General features: G+C 37.4%; 3 protein-coding genes across 6 annotated transcripts; all 3 read right to left on the bottom strand.

The window, feature by feature from the left end:
- Positions 1-580: 580 nt before the first annotated feature.
- On the bottom strand, positions 581-4684 carry LOC137124119 (oocyte zinc finger protein XlCOF22-like). 3 transcript variants are annotated; one of them, XM_067498814.1, is made up of 5 exons: positions 4181-4435; positions 3826-3960; positions 3553-3668; positions 2861-3004; positions 605-2738 (listed from the first exon to the last, which is right to left on the bottom strand). In XM_067498814.1, exons 2-5 carry the CDS (start codon positions 3923-3925, stop codon positions 2055-2057), a joined length of 1044 nt encoding a protein of 347 aa, XP_067354915.1. In that variant the 5' UTR covers positions 3926-3960; positions 4181-4435; the 3' UTR covers positions 605-2054. The 3 variants fall into 3 exon arrangements, with proteins under 3 accessions (XP_067354923.1, XP_067354915.1, XP_067354906.1); XM_067498805.1 differs by lacking the exon at positions 4181-4435 and adding an exon at positions 4442-4684 and having other exon boundaries at positions 606-2738; XM_067498822.1 differs by lacking the exons at positions 2861-3004; positions 4181-4435 and adding an exon at positions 4442-4684 and having other exon boundaries at positions 581-2738.
- Positions 4685-4823: 139 nt separating this feature from the next.
- Positions 4824-10463, bottom strand: ndufv1 (NADH:ubiquinone oxidoreductase core subunit V1). 2 transcript variants are annotated; one of them, XM_067498784.1, is made up of 11 exons: positions 10342-10463; positions 8836-8948; positions 8660-8742; positions 8412-8582; positions 7757-7940; positions 6971-7160; positions 6576-6788; positions 6063-6229; positions 5893-5974; positions 5651-5796; positions 4824-5068 (listed from the first exon to the last, which is right to left on the bottom strand). In XM_067498784.1, the coding sequence occupies exons 2-11, from the start codon at positions 8938-8940 to the stop codon at positions 4994-4996; spliced, it is 1416 nt and encodes a 471-aa protein (XP_067354885.1). In that variant the 5' UTR covers positions 8941-8948; positions 10342-10463; the 3' UTR covers positions 4824-4993. The 2 variants fall into 2 exon arrangements, with proteins under 2 accessions (XP_067354885.1, XP_067354892.1); XM_067498791.1 differs by having other exon boundaries at positions 8836-8945; positions 10342-10376.
- Positions 10464-11879: 1416 nt separating this feature from the next.
- hcn3 (hyperpolarization activated cyclic nucleotide-gated potassium channel 3) lies at positions 11880-20709 on the bottom strand. Its single transcript, XM_067498752.1, has 7 exons — positions 19728-20709; positions 16445-16874; positions 16168-16329; positions 15462-15680; positions 14834-14980; positions 13712-13952; positions 11880-13315 (listed from the first exon to the last, which is right to left on the bottom strand). The coding sequence occupies exons 1-7, from the start codon at positions 20183-20185 to the stop codon at positions 13113-13115; spliced, it is 1860 nt and encodes a 619-aa protein (XP_067354853.1). The 5' UTR covers positions 20186-20709; the 3' UTR covers positions 11880-13112.
- Positions 20710-22082: the final 1373 nt, after the last annotated feature.

The following is a 22082-nucleotide window of genomic DNA, read 5'->3' as shown; positions in this document are numbered from 1 at the left end:
ATCCAACATAAAATATACCTAAAACCAATCAACTGTGTATAAAGGCCTAAACAAAGTTTAAGTTTTTAATGTTTAATAGCTCAAATGTGCCAATAACACACACACAAACACATAGAAAAAGAATAATTCACAAAGTTTACACTGACTATAATTTTCTCAACATTGTTTTTTAGCTTTGATCACTTAGGAATTTGGAAAACCTAAGTAGATTGAGTATCAGCTATGACCAGACCAGCCTTTATCTTGTGGGTTGTTGTGCATGTCTAATTTGAATGGCTTTATTGTTTCAGTTTAGTTCAATTTCACTTCTTTGTTTTGAAATGCTGTAAAAAAAACAGTTATTTTTTTATTTGTCAAGAAATGAACACAGAAATCCTTAGGCAATGTAATATTATTCACAGAAGGTCCAGGAGGCTGCAACAGGCATTTTTAAATTACCACTGTCTGATACACTATTAAATGTAGAAATGCAAATAAAGATATGATAGCATAAAATATAAAATACATCCTTAATTTAACATTTATATAAGACTTCCGGGAATAGAATGAGTTACTTAAAGAACAGAACAGAAAAAAAACACAATCCTAAGAAATCAAGCAATTTATTAACAAGTTTGTGTGAACAAAGCCAAAATAAGTTTGCAGTAGCTGTTCATAAACAATTCACATCAATGTTAGGTTTTTAGTCATACTTGTTCAACAGAATTAGCAAATACTGTATTTGTAGATTAACATATCGAATAGTCCAAAGTTAATGGCTTAAAAAGTAATTTCTATTTGCTGAGACTATTAACATCCTGCACAAAATCATTTTTCCATGGAAGAATTCAATAGGATCAAAGAAAGCAATTTTAGAGATCAGGTTTAACTTTTGAGACACATGATGCAGCCTGTATCTGCATATGAACTCCATGTTTATTGCCTTTCAACTTTCTGCAAGGTAAGCCATTAGCTTTCTACATCGAAGGTGAAGAAAATCCTTACAGGCACACAGTCACACCCATTTTTTAAGGCAAATATATATATTAGGTTAATAAAATGTAAGCTGCTATTCAGTATTAGTTTGCTGGGTTAGACCTGCTAACTCAAAAGAATGATAGACTAAGTACTATGATGCATATTGCATAGTTAGTAGTTGATTGTAAAATTACTTTACAAAAAAAATGACAAAATACGTGTCAGATGGAAATCTGTCTACATCAGCAGTTTGCACAAAAGTTAAAACTTGTGTCTTGACTCTATCCACCACTGGCTGTGCTCCTTTTTTCCCCTCATTCAAGCTTGCACACAGTCATGTGTCACTATACTTGTGAGGACACTGATTGGCATAATGCATTTCTTAACCTCTTACCGGAACTACCACAATCCTAACCTACAGACTAACCCTAAGTCTTAAACACCAAAAAGCTCTGAAGTTGTGTGGACTGGCCAAAAGACCTCACAACAGTGCTACTGAACTTACCACTGACACAAGGAAATAAAAACATGCACACCGTATGGACGCACATAAAGTTAACTAAGGCAACACCAAAATGTGATATTAAATGAGAAATTTATTCATTTCATATTTCTGTATATTATTTATTATTATTTGTTTAAAATCCCAGACACAGTACAGAATCCTAGACACTGGTCCATTATCAGGTTTTAGATTTTATTATGTTTAGGACTTACATTCTCTGAATATTTGTCATCATTATGAGTTTTCCTGAAAATAAAATGGCACAGTTAAATACAAATCATCCCTACAATTGAGGCAGAATTAGCTAGTTACTCTACATTGACAATAAAACATTTCACGTACAGTAGAATTAAAGTGGTGACATAAATGACAAAGCATAATATGTACACATCAAGGTTTTTCTCACAAGTGCAGGATATGTATCTAAAAGCAGTTATAAATGACATTCCAGAGACAACTTCCATAATTCAAATGCTTTAAAATCTTATCCTAAAATATTCAAATAAAATAAAAATCCTAAACTAAGCAAAATATGGTAACAAATACAACCACTTATCTGTTGTATGTAAGATGAAATTGCTTTCACCATACATTATCTTTTTTCTGCAACCTCCTCTCCCTCAGTGTGGGTGTTCTTGTGGACCTTTAGGGCACTCTCTCGCGCAAAGCTTTTGCTACAGGTGGAGCAGGTGTGCGAGGAGCGATGAGCCTTGGTCATGTGTCTTTTCAGCTGCTCAGGTCGAGCAAAGCTTTCCTTACACTCAGTGCATGCATGACTCTTGCCCGAGAGAGTCCCATGTTGATCCTTCTTGTGTGCACGCAGGGCTGCGACAGAAGGGAATATGAGGTCACAATCAGCTTCAGGACAGGGGATCTTGAGCGGTTGTTGCACCTCGTCAGAGGGACATCCCTCTGCCGTAGAATTATATCTTCCTTCGCAACCTTCTACTTCCTCTTCTTGTTTAATCTTCTTGCTATGAACTATTCCTTGAGCAGCACACTTGGGCTTGCGGCCACGTTTTTTGCTTTGCGGTTTAATGTTACAATTTAAATCATTAGCAAATTTCTCCTGGTGTTGCAGGAGCTCGTCCTCTGTCTGGAAACCACTGCCACATTTGCAGCACTGGTAAGTGTTAATGTCATCGGCCACTACTGGGCTCTGGGGGTGCACTGCCATCCGATGACTGCGAAGTCGTGAAGGACTGGGGAACAAGGCACCGCAGTCTCTGCAGGGACACCGTCGTTCTATGCATTCATGTCGTCTATGCTGGTTTAGCTGCAAGGAAATAAACACTCATTGAAGACAACAATGAATTATTTTTTACATTTTTAAAACAACCTATATTTCACATTAACATCTCAAAAAACAGATTTACATTTAGCCTGCTGTACCCTCACCTCGGTGAATGTAAAGAAGCTTTTCTGGCAGTATAAGCATTGAAAAGACTTCTCCTCTGTGTTGTGCGTGGCTTGATGTTGGCTTAGCTCACCGGAGGAGGAGAAGCACTTGTCACACTTGTAGCAAGTGAAAACTATATTGGCCTGCAAACAGAAGCGTAACAAAATAATAAAATAAACTATATTCACTGGGAAAGTGGGTCAGCCATTTTCAAAAGACAGTATGGAGACAGTATTTTTTTAATCCAAAAAATCAATTAGATTTGTAACCATACGACAGTCTAAGTTTTTTCTAGATTACCAAATATTAATATTTGTCACAAAAATCCAACACTGCTTGGGATCAAATCTATTGTATACTACATCCTACAGAATACTGCCATTGAAAAATGTTCAACAGCTAAGATTTGCTAAAATTAACCAAGCACCAACTCACATTGACAAATAGTCAGGAATAAAGAGAACAATACTTTTAGTTTTTCAATCAAAATTAATCTTTGATGGGTACCACTTCACATTTTGTCCTTTAAATGGTACATATTTAAACGCATTTTAAAATGATGGGAGTAAAAAAGTAAATTATGTAAATGTACTCTATTGAAATGTTCAGTATTTTTTAATAATGCTTCATTAATATGCACATGACAAAACAATTAACCTGAATTATTTAGCTTTTGTCTGCTTTTTCTTACCTGCTGCAGCTGCTGTTTGTACTGATCCCGATGGCTCTTCCTCATGTGTCTCTCTTTGGCTTTGGAATCACAGAAGGTGATGAAGCACTGAAAACACTGCAGACTCTCATGCTGATCTGCATCGCAATAAAATGACAAGTTGTTTGAGGATTACTTGAAACATTGTGGTAGCCTAACAATAAACTGTGTACTTGAAAGCAAACAAAGCCCATGTACTGTGGTTTTCCACAGCAGTAAATAATGTACGAATTGCTTATGTATTAATTGTCTTACAGGACTGCAGAGGAGTGACAACGGGCTCAGACTTCATCTCCGCTGAGGTGGATCTCCTCTCACCCCCAACAATGACTTGCTCTATCTTCAACATATCCATGCTGATGCGTTCACACACTACCAAGCCACATGGATCTATAAGACACGAAACACACTTCTACTGTATTACTCAATGAACATACATCATGCATGTAATGTCAACGGGCAAAGCTAACGTCACTACAACAAACTGGATATCATTGCATTGAAAAATGTAACGTTAAGATTAGCATTAACTCCAGTGCAAATCATCAATCATCGGGGATTTTTAAGTTAAATGTTGGAGATTGGAAAAATACCTTAAAGACATACTTACAATGATAGCAGCGAAAGTTTTGTGGATTACGTACAGAGTAATTATTATATAAAAACAAAACAGCTAACAATGTCCTGAACTAGCTATAAAACAAGAAACGAACACCAGCCGATAAGCACTGCTACAAATAATAACAGCCAATAGTACGGAAATTTTTAACTTGTGTGGTCGTTTGCTTATTTTTTGTGTGTGCCTAAACATATTTAAGATGCATATGTAGAAGGAATCACTATTAATTTGGACCCGTATTTCATTGCTTACCTATTGACGCGTTCAATGAACCGAAGCCGCGGCGAAAACTCTGACCCGGTCACGTGATAAGGGAAACTACAGACCACAGCATTATCGCGAGATTAAGAACACGCTCTGTAAACCCATAATTGCTACATTTAATGGGTTTTGATCAACCTACAGGCCATGTTTAAAAAGTGAAACAATGCTTAATGTTATTTTGACGGAATGGACCGTTAGTCTCCTTATTTCAAAATTTAAAGTGAAGAGCAACACACATGAATCCAATCTTAGGTATGCGTCTTCTTTTTCTGTATACATACATACAGACAGTATAGAATGGCAAAAAAAAAAATACTAGAAAAAACAGAACAAGAGTCTAACCAAAACAGTCAAAACAAGAAGTCAAATGCTAAATTAAGGTTCATAGAACTTTATTGGTAATTGTATCAGACAATGCTGACACATCAATCCAAAACTTAAACAGGTAATAAAACAGCACATTATCTTTTTAAATAATTTGTGAATAAGCACAGGGTGGAGGGCATATGGGGCAGACTTTCAGTGAGTTGTAGGAGGTACTTAAGCCCTGGCCTGCTGCTGTTGGTATTCAGCGATTCGGCTTTCCATCACAGGCCTGAAATGCCGGATTAATCCCTGAGAACAGAGAGGACACAAGATTTTTTTTTTTATTAAAGTGAAAAAAAAAAAAATATATATATATATATATATATATATATATATTTTTTTTTATTATTACTTCAGAGAGCAGTTGAAATTTAATAACACAGCTTTCTTTTTCATGTCATGTTTGATAATATTTGGGACCTTATGTATAGATAAGGAAAAGGACCCTGAGAGGATGGGTCAGATATTAATATGTAAATCTGTACTGACTGAAGGACATTTGGTATAGATTTTTTTGGTTGTGGTTTCTTGCTAACTAAATGTAATGGAATTTATTTCAACGGCCTGTGAATAAAGCTTACTTTTATGATACATATCATATTTAGTGTTTGTTGAGACATATATGTACTATAAGTTAATCTTGGACAAGCCTCAGCTGAGGTGGACAGAACATTTAAGACATCTTTTAGTTTAATACAATACATTTGAAAAGGATCATACTACAAAGTGTAAAAATTGTGTATCTCAGACAGCTACTTCTGAATTTCCCAAGCATTCTTTCCATCATCCCATACGTTTAAAAAAATGCATTATGACAGCACATATGTTTACCTGCACCGGCCATGCTGCACCGTCACCCAGGGCACAGATAGTATGTCCCTCAATCTGCTTACTTAGCTCCCAGATCATGTCGATCTCTGCTGGCCGTGCATTCCCATGCACAAAACGCCACATCATCTTGTTCATCCAGTCAACACCTAGGGAAAACACCAGAAGGGAATAAAAATAATAATGTAGATGTTTGTTAAGGTATCACAAAAGACTAATAAAACCCTAGCATATAGTGCACCCACCTTCTCTGCACGGTGTGCACTGGCCACAGCTTTCATGTTTGTAAAACTCAATCAGGCGTGCAATGGCTCTGATGATGTCAGTCTGGAAAAACATTGCATTGTCCAATGTAATAGATCTGTGATGATTTCTTAATGCAAGGTGAACTGCGCTGGTGGGGTGACAAACTTACAGATTTGTCCATAACAATAATAGCGGCTGTGCCCAGGCCAGTCTGAGCCTGGATGAGACCATCAAAATCCATTAGCACTTCTTCACACACTTTCTTGGGAATTAGTGGTGTTGAGGAGCCACCAGGGATTACAGCCAGCAGGTTATCCCAACCACCACGCACTCCACCTACAAGACAGATGTTTGTTTCAATTAAAGAAAAACACGTGCATTGTTTCAGGCTTAAGTCATCTTAATCTTCCATGACCTGATTGGCACAGGATAACACATGCTGATAGAAAAGGGATGAATGCAGGTTATCCCTATTCACCAGTTTTTTACCAGTTCTAATGTTTTAATTCACAAAAAGAAATTTCACTATTTTTGAAAAAAAAAATCCTAGAAATCATTTTAATAATGTGTCATGATCGTATCATTCTATGTCTCAGTTTGAAACTCAAAGGATTATTATTAATTCAAAAAAGTCCCAATTAACATATCTCAAGAAGGATCATTATGATCCTGTCATTTGTACCTGCATGCCTCTCAATAAGGTCTTTGAGAGGAACAGACATCTCCTCCTCTACAGTGCATGGGTGGTTAACATGGCCAGAGATGTTGAAGAGCTTTGTGCCGGAGTTTCTCTCTCTACCAAAGCTTTGAAACCATGAGCCTCCACGACGACAGATGGTGGGAGCCACAGATACAGTCTCAACATTGGCAACAGTTGTCGGGCAACCGAACACACCTTTAATACAGCAGAGATTATGTCAGCATTTCAGAACTGGGTTTTACTTATATTTACTTAGAAATAGGAAATAACATAAGCTGGACAAAATTTTTCTTAATAGGAAAAAGCACCATGTGATAACAACTAAGGACTAATAGGGTTGATATTTTCTCACACACACTCGGTGCACAGATACTCACCCACGTCAGCAGGAAATGGGGGCTTCAGGCGGGGCTTCCCTTGCTTTCCCTCCAAGGACTCAATAAGGGCCGTCTCTTCTCCACAGATGTATGCTCCCGCTCCACGCATCACAAACACATCAAAGTCATAACCAGAGCCACAGGCGTTTTTTCCAATTAGCCCAGCAGCGTAGGCCTCATTGATAGCCACCTAAGAACAGATATTGAAATAATTTTTTTTCAGTAATATATTTGTCATGTGTATATAAAGCCTGGATTTGAAAGTTTTATTATCCATGTCCAGGTATGTGGAAGATATATGAAATATTTATAATTTGTCACATTATTGGATGTAGTTATGTCATTAATACACAGCACACGTCAAAATTCTTCATGGCACAAGTTCTTACATCTGAATCCAATGTGAATTTCAGCCATCGGACCAAAGAGAAGAAAAACAGGTTAAGTTAAATACTGGAGGAAAAAAAATATATTTGGTGGTTGTTGTTTTTTTTTTCAGTACTTAAAAAACAGAAGAAATGGGAAATAAAAGTTTTATAAGAAACAAGAATAAAAGTTTTCAGAGTCACTATTATAAGTATCAAAGAGAATTCATCCTAATCCCGACTCTTTTCTTTTCTCTAATTTATTTTGTTGTGCTTTATTAAACAGTGTGTTGTTCTGTTTTGTACACGGTTTCAATTTCACTATAATTTCACGAATTCTTTCTCTTATTAGCACCATCTTTGAGAAAAACACATTCACTGTACGCTCTATAGTTTTAAACCTTAAATCAAAGATTTTCACCTGCAGGTTGGATGACTCATTGTAGAACTCTCCTCTGATGTAGATATAAGCAGCACGGGCCCCCATGGCCCTCCCAGCAATCAGGCAGCCTTCCACCAATTTGTGTGGGTCATGCCTCATGATCTCCCTGTCCTTACAGGTGCCAGGCTCTCCTTCATCTGCATTCACTACAAGATACTTTGGCCTACAAAAAAAAGACATTAAAACATTTTAAATAGTGTAGAGCCTCTTTTGCAGAGCAGCTACTGTGGTGGGTGACTTAAAAAAAGTCTGTTTTTTTATTCTGACAGAACTTAAGTTTGGCTACAGAAAACATTCAGAAGCCTCCATTCAAATTTACCTGACCTCCCAAATGAAACCAAGAGACCATGGGAATTAATACAGGGTGAATGTATTTAGTAACAGCATAGGATCTTCTTAGTGGTTGGTTGGGGTTGAACCAATGACTAGTTGAAACTAGTTGAATAAAACTTGACAACTTTTATAACTAGGAGTGTGAAAGCTTTAATTGTCAGTTACAGCCAAAAGCTTGAATTGATCACTTTCTACATGCTAATGTGGCAGCTAAAGTAAGTTTTAGAAAACAGTCAAATACTCTAAAATAAATGAAGGAGTTACATGAGAACGACAAGAAAGATCTGTTGCTGTTTCTGACCTGCCATCGCTGGGCTTGTTCATGAAGCTCCACTTCATGCCAGTAGGGAAACCAGCTCCACCTCTCCCACGCAGCCCAGAAATCTTAATCTCGTTCAGGATCCAGTCGACCCCCTTCAATAGGATCTCCTTAGTTTTGTACCAGTCACCACGGTTCAACGCCCCCTTCAGCCTGAATCACAAAAAGAAAGTGAGGAGAAATTCCTGATGCAGAAAAAGTTGGTGGACCGATGCTACAAGCGGTGTTACCTCCAGTCGTGGCGACCATAAAGGTTTGTGAAAATTCTGTCCTCATCTGCCAGAGGTCCAAATGTTGTTTTCTTAGGTGCACTCTGAAAACATAAGACAAACACATAAGTTAACCCTTCTCTTAATACTTACATTTTGGTTTTCATGTTAGTTTTAACAAAATATAGCTCAGGCACCTGTGCTGTGCTGTTGAATCGGGTGATAGCGGTCACTCCACCTTGACTAACAGCAGCTGGGACACGTGCCACCCTGCTCACCACAACTCGAGACAGGGACAGCATTCTTCCTGCTGGGAGAAGAGACGGTATGGAAAGTCAAATTTCAAAATGAAGGAAGTTGTGAGATTTAGTTAAGGTTTTACTGAGTTCACAACAAATGTGAGAAATTCATACTTTCATTTTTATTCACTGCACAACAACTGTTACTTTTGTAAGCTCTGAAATCTAAGGAGAAAAGATGCCACATGTACACAAAGCTCGGTTGGTTATCAAACTGTGGGAGTTTTTTATTAGCATGTTTTGTGAGAAGTAATTAGTAAAACAAATTTCTGTAAAGAACTGATATTAAAAGCTGGTATGTAGTTTTTTTTGGAGTTTTATTTACTTATTTCTTTGACCAGATGAATGATGCATAGATTTAAGAACATTTGGGAAATTGTACACTATATTATAACTAGGCTGTACCTCAGTTGGTAAGGCAGTTGTACACAGACCACAGGGTCAGTGGTTCGATCCCCTATATGTCTCTGGGCAAGACACTGAACCCCTAACAGCCCATTCCCCATACCCAGCTGTGCAGTGCCAGTCCAAGCCCGGTAGAAATTGGGTCAGGAAGAACATCCAGGATTAAAAAAAAAAAAAAAAACAAAAAAACTGTGCCAAATCATGCAGACAATGATCCGCTGTGGCGACCCTGAACTCACGGGATAAGCCGAAAGGACAAAAAAAAAAGAATTTATATGTTTAGAAACATTATTTATCGAAAGGTTTTGGCTTTGTTTTAACAGAAAAAAAGGTTTATTTGGAGAAAAAAGTTTAACGAAAAAGTATAGATGGAAACGGAAAAGAGCAGCTCAGTAGAGCGACTTCAAGCGATATCCCACAACAACACAGCTGGGTTATTTAATTTTCCTCTGGCTGGAAACAATACATATGTATTGTACAACAATAGTCATAATTTAACAACATTTAAAGTAACAACTTTTACATTTCGTTAAGCAACATCAAAACAAGAGAGGCTAAGTGAAAAAGTAACACTAGACTGCAATGTTTCAGCGGTACTGCTTGAGGCAGATCTTGTGTAACTTCTTCAACTTAGGGGATGTTATGTCAGTGGAGTTAGCATTTGTCAGATAGCGAAGAAGAAGGCGACTGCAAACTTGCACCCCAGCTATAACATTTTAGATCAATAAACTTGAAAATAAATTGATTACTTATATATAAATCGGAACTTGTGTGTCCCCTGAGTGTGATTATAGTTGGAGTACACACTGACCTCCTAACGGCTAATGCTAACGTTAGCCTAGCCTAGCGAAGTTAGCTAATCCTTAACCTTGTAATGTCCCAATAAAAGCAGCGGATTAGCCGCGCGGCATGCATATGTCAACGATACACACGTTGATTCTACGGCATTAAAACATTCACACGGTTAATGGTTCGATGCAAACCCCCTGTATTCCCTACCTTCTTTTAGGTCCCGAGTTTAAGAAATATAGACGGGAAGTCGACGAGTACACGGCCCGGATACAGTTATCAACCACAGCGCCACAGCGCAGCAGCTGCAACAGAAGACCCGTGGGGGAAATTCTATATTCATAAATGTAAATTTACTAATAATAAACCCCTCTTTATTGTCTTCAGAAACAGACTTTAGAAGATACTTTGAAAGCAATTTTCAAATAACAAAATACAAAGACTCTTTGAGTGTTTTAAGTCTTTAATTCTAATGATTGTTTTGTGCCCCATTGCTGCTGTTACCTGTTTGTACTCTTATATGTTATTGTTGTTAAGACCTCTACTGTTCCGTGTTTGTATTGAATTAAAACGTATTCAATTAAAAATATAAATAAAGAAGATGCTTGGGGGATTAGTGAAAAGTTTCGGCTGCACAACGAAGAACAGCTCCCTCTGAATCACAATCTTTTCATAACAACATAACAGCAACTTGTCCTTAATAAAGGTCAGTCTGTGCCTGTGTGCGTATGGGTACTTTTACTGTGCATTACATGTTATTTTACACATGATATTTTCATTTTATGTGCGCTCCTACCCTATTTTACAGGAACATAATGCACCGTTGCTTCATTTAACAGCTATGCTTAGCTACTTTGCAGACCTAAGATTAAGATTAATATGATAAAATATTTTTTAGGAATTATCTGTGCACCACTTACACATACATTTTGTTGAAAGTAGTAGTCTTTATTAAAATTCTGTTAATATTTTACATAATGCATACATCCAAAACACATAAGGATTTTAAAATATGATAGATTATCCTAATTAATACTACTAAACCGATCCATAATATAATTTAATTCATAATAGGCAATAACCACAGCCAACAAACTATTTCTTTTTCAACAATAATATGTAATTAGACCTGAATTTAACAATTTCTTAATTTAATTTCTATATTTTCTCTTTTAATTTTTCTTAGACATGATAAGAGATTTGTTTGTCCGTTAACAGTTTTCGGTATCGTGGTATTTGTTTGTTGAAGAATAATATGGCAAAAAAAATGACATGCAGAATTAATTTTGAGCATATTTGTCTGTCAATGCTTTTGTTATTTTACTTAAATAGAATATTGAATGCCATAATAACCATAATTATATATGACAACACTTTCTGTAAATGCTGCTAATATTTTAATACTCCAACAGCAATAAGTACGGAATACTATAGTACATATAGTACATGTATTTGTGAAAGAAATTGTCTATATAAATATATATATATATATATATATATATATATATATATATATATATATATATATATTTTAATCAGTTGTATGTGTGTGTGTGTGTGTGTGTGTGTGTGTGTGTGTGTGTGTACGCTCCAATCTCCATAATAAGATCCTAATAACATCTTGGCAAAAACCTGTAACAAAACACTTGTTTAAATATTCGTGTTTAAAGGGTAGAATTATTTATATTTACATGACATAATAAGAATGATTATTATTCATCATAACTGTAAAAAAAATGGAATGAAAATCCATTTTAAATCTTGAAAAAGGATGAACATGATAATTTAGCTTAGGTTTCATGACCAAAAGCAGTTTTTCCTCTGCATCAAATTTAACTATAAAATACAGTGTATCAATAAATACTTTAACTTTAATAAACATATAATAAAAACATGAAATTCAACCTTTTCATTATATGAATTTTTTCCTATGATGAGAAACATTTTAATATGTCTAAGCAGGCAAAGCACAGGTAAAATAAATTACATTAAAGTGCCTTCATGCTATAGTTTCAGGGCTCTGGTATTGTGAATGCTACGATACTTGAACGGAACTGATAAGTCATTTTGAAGTTATTAGATATAACTTTGCTTTTCCTGTTTTGGCAAGCCAAAATATCTACAGTGAAAAGGTTTATAATCATAGCTATATTTATCTTATGGACGGTTTTTGTTTAATAGATTCAAATGAATCATTATTTTGAAGAAATCAAAGTGTACAATAAGTAACTGATTTGTGTCTGTTAAGTACCCAAAGTAAGGTTCACTTTCAGAAAAGATTTTTTTTAACCTAATGTTGCTTAGGGTACATTTTTAAAGGAAAATGAGTAGCATAACTTACATAGAACAATATTGGACACTACAATTTAGAGATGCAAAAGTAGATTGGACTCTTCATTATATTTCAAAAAACAACTCCAGATTTAAGTATCACAAAATGTGGCAGTTTAAAGACAGACTTATAACTGTGTGCAGCCTGTCTCTGTACAGTTGGAGTTATTACATCACAGCAGCTTATCCTCAACTCGAACTAAACCCTCACTCGATGCAACCTACAGACAGTCAGAGTCAGAGCTACATAAAGCTGTGTGATGTATCACCCAGCTGGTGCTCCTAAGTGCTTCCAGTATCCAGTGTGCCTGACCTGATGGACACTGGAGCTAGATCATCAGAGAGCATGCACGCAACTTAAAAAGTAACTCTTAAAGCAGTATTTACATTTGCCAGTGGCAAAAAGCACATACAGTATATCCTTGACATTCATATAAGTTGAAAATTATGTGGCTCTACCAGAAAAAGTGCACAAATATCTAGCCCAAAATGTTTATCTTGCATATTGAGATTCCTGTAACAAAATGAAACAAAATGAAAGTGCAACATAATGTGTTAAACTAAACTGAGGGTCTCCATTAGGTTGTCCATCATGTACAAAGAGTGACAAATGTCCTCCAGATTTGTCTTTGTTTTTGCTACTAAGGAAATCACTCTGCTGGAGGAGCCTGATAACTGGGTCTGCGAGAAACCCGATCCAGTCGGTCCACAGCCACACTCTCAAACGCCCTCCTCATCAGCGGATGCTCCTCCAGGACCTCATTGAAACTGTCCACACTCAGGGAGTAAAGACGACAGTAGGTGTCCGCCCTCACGCTGGCTGTCCGTCGTCCCTGGGTCAGCAGGCAGATCTCTAAACCAAGAAGAGAGAAAGTCAGTTTACCAATTAAAATAATCAGATGTTTTGCAAAAAACAATTCTTCTTCTTTTTTCTTGAAATTAAGAGGATTGATACTCATATCTGAACAGTAAAAATAGAGCGTGCATGTGAAAACAGCCTGGTTAGACTAACTTAGGATAACAACTGGAAACAGCTCTGTTAAAGGTATTGAGATTTGTAATAGGTATTTTTCACAGTTTTGTATATCTAGCACAAATGCTTATTTGAAATAAATAAGAAAGTTGATAATGAAAGTAATTAAAACTGTAGTGTAGCTTATGAAATGATAAAACCGTTAAAACTGGGGCTTTATTAGATGCAGGGAGAGGAAACTGTGTGAAGGTTAAAGTCACTAAAAAAATGATTTACCCCCAAAATATGCGCCATCGCTGAGTCTAATGTCCTTACTGCCCCGTGGGATGACAGTGACGGTGCCATGCTGGATGAAGTACATTTTCCGACCCAGAGTTCCTTCTCGTATTATCAAGTCTCCGGGTTGGAAGACTTCAAAACGCAGCTTGGTGAGGATCACAGTCACAAAATGAGGGTCAGTGTTGGCAAACAGTGGCATGTTGGCCACTAGCCCACGGCAGTTATAGCTGACGATCTCCTGCATGGAGGAGAAAAAGAGGAGAGAATCAGAAATGGTCTTAGATATGGTTTTATCTTGCATTTTTGAGATTTTTCTTTTCTTTGTTTCATTTGATACAATATGGTTAATTGGTTGTTTGGACTGGGCTGTTCAAAGACCAAGGTTACAATTAACAATTATTTTAAACATTTATTATTCCACTAATTATATATCCAATTCATTGTTTGGCTTTTAAAACTTAAAAAAAAATGCCAATCACAACTTCCTACACCCTTAGGATCATCATAAAATAATAAAAGTGTTTGGTTTCACCAACAGTACAAAAGGATAAAACAAATTCAGTTTTGCTTTGTTTTAACAGCAAATCCTTATATTAAAGAGTCTAAAACTGGGGAATTAGTGTGAGTTTTGCTATTCATATATGAATAAAATGAATAATTGAAATATTTAATAAAATAAAAATGATTCAAATATTTATTGAAATATCTGCATATTTATTTGCCTAACTAATCTAATCATTTCAATAATATTGAAAATGAGTTCTGTGGTCAGTGAGTCTTGTAAAATGTAATATCCAGTATAACAATCTAAAACTTGCTGTACTGTTCATCAGCTGTATTATTTTTTGGGTTAAAATTGTGATTTTGCACATGCTAATATTGACACTAGAAAAAAAGACAGATAAGAAGATATGTTTTTTGAATGGGTGAGAAATCATTGTAGACTAACTAAAAAGAAACACTGGCAGATTATTTAGTAATGAAAAGAAATGTTATCTGGAGTCCTATCTGATCTCCAAATTTTGGACCAGGCCTAAATTTGCTTTTGGGTGAACGTGTTAATAAAAGAGAAAAGCCAGAACCATGAGGCCCAGACAAATGTTTTAATGAATAACGAACCTCCTTGAGCGGATCACTGAGCTCTCCAAGGATGCTGTCCTCATCAAACATCTTGCCCTGGAATCGCTGCTCATAATAATCATGGATTCTCTGTCGTACATCCGCTGGCAGTTTATGAAACGACATGTACTGCTCCACTTGCTTATACTGAAAACATTTGTACAAAACACATCGGGATTTGACCTTCATGAGGGTACAATTGATTACAATATGATGTCAGATGTCATATTTTCTAACATGTGTTTGCTGAATTATTCTCCAAGCACAATAATTAAGCATCCATTCTATTTGCTTTTCAGCCTTTTAAGTGGATTATAAACTCATTTGTAATGGGCATTAGCAAACAGTGATCCAAAACAAAGGTGCCGCCATTTGTCTCTCATCCGCTCTGCTTTATCTTGTGAAAATCCTCTGAAAAGGGTCACAGTAAGGTAACAAAATCCATTAGATAATACATATATTCTCTAGGTATTTGGCACAGTTTCCATGAATTAAGTAAACCTATGATATAAAACATGGCTTAAAGCAGGAATCAAATTAGCATCCACATAAGGCTTTTTGGACATATTGCAAAACAACTGTAGTTGTAGGTCAAAATGTTTTCACTTGTCAAAGCACGGATGACTACCTTCTCTTGATACTGACGATGTGACGCATCCAAGGACTGGACCAGGTTAGTTGCATGGCCAAGGAACATGGCGTAGCAGGTGGCCCCCACGACCATACTGACCATGGTGAGCCAAACGTCACTCATGCCCTCTGGGGGGTGGGCACCATATCCTATACACAACATGTGACTCATGGCCATAAACAGGGCGTAGGAGTACTGAATGTGCCATGTTGCATTCTGAGAAAGATTTAAAGTGAGAGGAGATCAGACAGGACACAGAAGGCTTGTCATGAAAAATCTACTTTAAATTTACTTATGACCACAATTAAATAACTTCACATGATTGCAACATGCCGCTTTTTCTGTGCATATTTCCTGTTTTAGTTGTGTAGTTTTATTTAATTTTCATTACTTTGTAGAGACCTGTTTTTACTTAGATACGGTTTATTTTTGTATATTTTTGTTAAGAAGCAAAATTAAATTGATCTAATTTAACATTGTTAACAATAAAAAGGTGGAGAAGTTGAAGGGGGTGAATACTTTTTTTAGGTCCTGTAAACTGTATGATGTAAGTGAGCATTTAGTCTGCTGATAAGTGGAGTATCATCAGCTTTAGACAGAGGAGGGAAAAGGAAAATAAAGTGACAAAGCATATTTCCCAAAAACTTTTAATATTACTTTATACATAAGGTGTAGGTGTATATTTTAATTAACATGTACTCACCACCATATTATTTTTGGAAACCCAGCAGTCTGGAGGAAAGTCCTGCAGCATAGGCACCATGAAGGTCAGGCAGCCATCCCAGTGACACAATAGCAGCATCATGCCAATCAAGTTGACAATACGCACCACAGCACTGGCCAGGTCATAAGTCATATGGAAAATCTGATGGAGAAAAAAAGGAAAAGCAACAGTAAACTGGAAAAAAGGAATTTCCGATGTGTTCACTGCTCTGTTTGATCCCGTTCTTAGCTTGTCTTCTTCCCTTCCCTGCCTTTACCTCTTCCCACTGGTGAATGTAGCGGATGAGGCGAGACAGACGGAGAAGACGCAGCAGACTGAGGATCTTAGTGAAACGCACAATGCGCAGAGCACGGGCCGTGCGGTACACGTCAGATGACTCGTGCCTGGACTCCAGGTCAACAACGAGAAAGATGTAGTCAACGGGAATGGAGGAGATGAAGTCCACCACGAACCAGGTGCGGACGTAATGCATGCGGATCTCTTTGGGGTCCAGGATGATGTGGCTGTCCTCTCCTAGGATGCCTGTACGGAAGTTGAAAACCAGGTCCATGAGGAAGAGCGTGTCAGACATGACATTAAAGGTGATCCAGGGTGAAGTGTTCTGGTCTTCAAAGAAGGTGATTCCCCAGGGCAAAATGACCAGATTGCTCATCATCAACAGAAGCATCACAATGTCCCAGTAAAACCTGAATAGAAACAAGATGTTGAAAAGTTGAGGTTGTACAGATGTAACAAATTGACCATTGAGTTTTTGTCCACGACTATTGTATAGAAGTACAACTGCTCATCTGTATTTGCAGCATCCACAATCTTGTGTTGGGTTTCTGGATAGAATTTAACACCAAAAATGCACAAAAATCAGATCAAACAAGTAACGAAGACTGTGAACTGGAGTGAACATTATAAATAATCTTTTTGCATCAGGGTCCTGTTACTGACTGACTTTACCAGTTGAGGTTGTCGCTTTAGAGGCTCATACCTCAGTTTTATCATAGAAATAAACAGTTTTGAGAATATTGTCAGGCAAAACACAAACATCTCCACTGTGGCCTGTGCATGTGTACCTGTAAGTGGGAAACATTTGAATTATTCTGAATGCACTGTTAATCTAGAATCTCAATATTCAAATGAATTATGATAAGCGTGTCAATACACAGAGATTCCCTAATCGAGGATAGTAATCCAATGTAAGGGCATCATTTTTTGTCATAATTTACAATGCAGATTTAGGTGATTTTAGAACTTACAGGGCAGCATTGTTATTCCATTATAATTGGTTGTGATTATATCACATTAGCCAATTTTTAGCAAGGAAATATATGACAACAAGTTGTTAAAGTGGCAGCTTTCTGTCATTCAGACATGGGTGACTTTTACATGAATGTTTATTCTTATGTACTGCACCAACACTGGCACAGTACATGTGTATTGTTTGGCACTAACACTTAAAGCTTTTTTAATCTATGAGACCGGAGTTTACTTTGGTTCAAGTAAAACGTTTTTTCTTCAGGTGAAGTCATCTACTCAGCAGGACAGTGTGCATTCCAGGTAATCACCCTTTGTCTCAAAACAGCTCTAGGAGGAATCTCTCTCATCAAACATGCAACAGCTCAGTGTACTCTGAAGAAGATGGTGAAGATAGGAAAACGTCACAATCCAGATACGGGATTGTGATGTGTGGTTTGATGCTTTAGATATCAGTGTTGAAGCCCAGGGCTCCAAGTGTCTCATTACACATGGGTTGGGTTTCCTTACACATTGTTTCCATAAAGTATCAATCACGTTGAGTCTCTGTCTCTCGCTCTCAGTCTCTCTTTCATTACAGGGCACAGTACCAGAATGTAAACCAGAATTCTTTTAATTACTGTCACAGATCAGTGACCGTAATATGACCCCTGTGAGAAAGCAACCTTCTTCTTTAGTCAGTCAGAGGAACCATTAGATTACTTACTTATTCTCATTCACATTTATCCCTCCGTCAATCTCTTGCTTCCATGTTTTCTGGGTACACTCACTGGCTTACACGACTACTTATCATCTTCTCCCATGTTGTGACAGATTAGTGGTTGTTTACTGCTATTAACTCCACCAGAGCCTCTGAATAGCATTATAGCAGTTATCGTTAAATGAGCACATACGAAGGAGAGAAGGAGAAGCATAATCAAATTTGCTGGATACAAAGCCTCTTAAACAAGCTATAAACTGAGCCATGTTTCCTATAATTTATCTTTTTAGTCATGTTATTGGTGTGTTTGTAATGCCACACCAATAGTGTGCCAACATACATCAGTTTGTGCAGAGAGTCAGGTTTTTCACCTGATGATCATCATTTTGGAGATTTTTTTGGTCCCATGATCAAAGTTTTTGTCCAATACTAAGATTATATTGGATTATAACCAATTGCAAGACATTTTTGTTAGCTGTGTTTTAGGGTTCAGCACTACTTAGAAATGCTACAGTGCATGCTACGTAACTCTCTGGCTTCACTCTGGACTTCTAGTTTAACTAGTTTTGTTGTCAATTTGAATCTTTTGTACACAGCTCTTCAGCAAAAACATAATCAGTGGCTACAAATAAACAGTACTGTGCCTTGGCACATAGTTCTATCTCAGCAGTACATGCAGTTTGTGTACAAAGGAAATGAGACTGATAAGCAAATTTGGTTATTTTACTAACTTCAGTCTTGATTCAAAATGCAAAATGGAACCGGCTCTCAGAGAAAAGCTGAGTTCCACAAACGTGCTGTTCCAACTCATCCATTATCATGGGGAAGTTGGAGCATAAGGTTTAAGGATAGCAGGCCTTCAGTAATCCCCCCCTCAGCTGTCTGTGTATTATTGCATAATAGAGCAAGATTGGAATTATAGGGATTCTTATGGGCAATAATCCCTCTACACAGGTTTATCCTCTCGCTCTGGCATAGACCTGATGTCTAAAAAATGTTTAAATTTGATGATGGCTATTATTAGTGGCCACACAGACAGATTGCTTGGGCATCACTACTAAGATGTCGCTCTGTCCCAAACCCTGAGTGATCTGACAAATCCTCGAAAATGATAAACGAGATGAAGAAATTATTGAATAATGGGAATAATAAGGATCACTTATGTTATCAGGATCAATGACTGTTGTTCTCGCTCTGAATAAAGAGGGAGCAAGGGAGTCACTATTGAGTGGTATCATTAATCCAGATGATCTTGTCCTATATACTGTATCACTAATCACATCCCTTCATCGCCTTATCATGTGCTAGGAACCATGACATCAGCTACTGGGCTGCAGTCTGTCCTTGGAAAAATCGGATCGGCGCACTCTATCACATGATGCTTAGTTGGATGAAAACTGAGTGTTTTTAAGGGGGAGTTCATAGAGGATCAAAGACAAAATAGTGAATGGTGTTTTGGGAAAATCATACTGTCATTTTCTGCACGTATGTCTATACTGTGCACTGATAATCTTGTCAAAACTTTCTCGTAAACTGCCCTAAAATCAAAAGGAACTTCCTAAGAATTGTCAAGAATTGCCAATGTCATGATTACCTGAAGTCACTGTAGGGGTGGATGATCCACACTCCAAAGCTCTTGACCCGCTCCTGTTCATCAGCGACACCTTTATGACTGCCAAACATGCGCAGGGAGAACTTGTTGACCCCCGGCTGCAGCATGGAGCCAAACTGCTTCTGGAAGTAGGTGGACTGGGCCTGAGTGGGGTCATCAAGGCCTGTTTCACCGCACCCGTTGGTGTCCAGCAGGCCATCGGGGTCTGCAGTGTAGTCGTCATTATGAGTCTTGACCAAGGAGAAAAGCCTCTTGGTCACATCACTCTTCTTTTCTGTCTTCGGGGATGGGGTTCCAGGAGGTGTTGTCCTCTGGGAACCACTTCTCCACCTTGAGAAGCGAAGGCTGCTCCAGCTGCGGAAGATGGGGGTATCCGGTTTGGGGCCCGGGCTTTCGCTGATCCCTCTCTGGTCATCTGCGCTGCTAGGAGGGCTGGTCATTTTACACCTTGTACTTTAAATTGAGCATACAAAAATGGCTCTGTTGCCCCTGTGGTGTGGCGTGATAAGACCTGACAGTAAAGTTCACTTACTAATAAAGTTTTCCACAGCTGCCATGGTTATCCTGTTGTTATCCTGCTTTACAGAAATTTAATTGCCCTACAACAAATGTAGATAACTAATCAGAGCACTCAAACGTTAAAATGAATCAAACAGATCTGCAAATTTTTGGTGATACAACAGCAAGTAAAACATACCATTAAGTCCCAGGAGTTTACCTTTTTAACTTTTCTCTGAAAACTTATAAAGTGAAGGCATCAAAAGCCTAAATACTACAAACAATGACTTTCTCTACAGGAGTTCTCACAATGTAAATCCATCAAAAGCTGAAATGTCCATTAGAAAAAAATATTTTCCTAAGATTAACGTAGTCCCTTCCCGTAAAAATAAAAAGTTCAGCTCAGATATTGTGGTCATGAAAGGACGGACTCAAATTAACAGAAAGGGCTCAGTAGCCTCCAATAATCGGCTTGTTGGCATAACTGCGTCCACTCACCTCTCTCCTCCTCCTCCTCCTCCTCCTCCCAGCAGTGGGACCCCCCCCTCCTCATCCTCCTGTCCCTCCCTCTTCACTGAGCCGGAGCGGCGATGACGCGGGTGCAGGTCAAGTTGCACCGTGAGGACGTCCAGCATCTAATGGTTTGATTATTACGGATATTACTAATTATTACTTGGAGGAAGAACCACCACGGCCCAGAAATTACAATGTTACACACGATTTCTCGCGGATAAAAGCCGTCAAACAAAGCGGTTGCACGACTTTCCCTGTCAGGAATTTAAAAAAATCAGTTTCCATACATTTTGCGTCTTGAAATATTACACGCATCTATCTTTAAACAGAATGATTGCAGAGAAAACCAACACGATGTTCGGTTTATGTTTTTTAACGGATATATTTATTTTAAAACGGATGTATTATGCATGGTATAAAAAGGAATTTGAATAGTTTACATTATAATGTTAATCCTATTTTTCAGACAACCTCAAACAACTCTTTAAAATGCAATTCAAACAGGAAAGTAGCTTAATTTCAAACCCATTTAGGCGCCTTGTGAGTTTAAGACAATTTGTAAACTATTATTTTGATTGTTTAGGCCTAATTGAACCTTGTAATGTTTTCACACAACGCAAGAAAAAGTAATGACACTGTTTGCAGTTTCCTGGTTTTCTGCATAAATAGGTCACGAAATGTGATCTTCACCAAAGTTATAAAAATCCATATTTCTAAAATACAATACGTATCCAGTACAATGAATTGTATAACAATATATCAAAATAGATAAACTACAAACACCTGTTAAACATCCAACATGATGGCGGAAATCATAATGGCAGCAGTGTTTTAATTGAACAGACTTTGGCCGCCACAATCTCAACCAAACACTTCCTGCACAACAGTCAGGAGATATTTTGGACCATTTTTCTTTAAAGAACAGCTTCGGCTCAACCATATTCGTAGGATTTCTGGAGTGAAGTCTCCCTTATTTTCTCTATTTGGTTGAAGTCTGGGTTCTGATTGGTTAAATGCAAAAGATGGATTTGTTTTCCTCTCAAAACCATTCTGCATTTTATTTCTATATTCAGTGTCATTGTCCTGTTGCATCACCCAGTTTCAACATGTAGGCAGCCAACTTAACACCATCATATAGGATATCTTTCACAAATGGCCTGTGGTCCATGTCCAGAAACCACAAAGCAGCTCCAAATCATAATGTACTTAACTTTTGACATGATGTTTTCTTGTTGGTATGTTGTTTCTTTATCGGATGTTATTTTGTTTTGCCTTTTGCTACAGAACATTAGTGAGAATGACAAAAGCTGCTTTAACCTTTTAAGA

This window comes from Channa argus, chromosome 1, assembly GCF_033026475.1.
Source record: "Channa argus isolate prfri chromosome 1, Channa argus male v1.0, whole genome shotgun sequence".
NCBI lineage: Eukaryota > Metazoa > Chordata > Actinopteri > Anabantiformes > Channidae > Channa > Channa argus.
This window is presented reverse-complemented; position numbering and strand designations above follow the sequence as displayed.

Coding starts and splice junctions, on each gene's coding strand:
- LOC137124119 (XM_067498805.1), bottom strand. CDS start 3,925: ATGGATATGTTGAAGATAGAGCAAGTCATTGTTGGGGGTGAGAGGAGA. Junction 3,669..3,825: donor TGTCACTCCTCTGCAGTCCT/GTAAGACAATTA, acceptor ATTGCGATGCAG/ATCAGCATGAGAGTCTGCAG. Junction 2,739..2,860: donor GCTTCTTTACATTCACCGAG/GTGAGGGTACAG, acceptor ATTTCCTTGCAG/CTAAACCAGCATAGACGACA.
- hcn3 (XM_067498752.1), bottom strand. CDS start 20,185: ATGACCAGCCCTCCTAGCAGCGCAGATGACCAGAGAGGGATCAGCGAA. Junction 15,681..16,167: donor TTTCCAAAAATAATATGGTG/GTGAGTACATGT, acceptor AATCTTTCTCAG/AATGCAACATGGCACATTCA. Junction 13,316..13,711: donor CGATGGCGCATATTTTGGGG/GTAAATCATTTT, acceptor TTCTTGGTTTAG/AGATCTGCCTGCTGACCCAG.
- ndufv1 (XM_067498784.1), bottom strand. CDS start 8,940: ATGCTGTCCCTGTCTCGAGTTGTGGTGAGCAGGGTGGCACGTGTCCCA. Junction 8,743..8,835: donor GATTCAACAGCACAGCACAG/GTGCCTGAGCTA, acceptor TTATGTTTTCAG/AGTGCACCTAAGAAAACAAC. Junction 8,583..8,659: donor TATGGTCGCCACGACTGGAG/GTAACACCGCTT, acceptor TTTGTGATTCAG/GCTGAAGGGGGCGTTGAACC.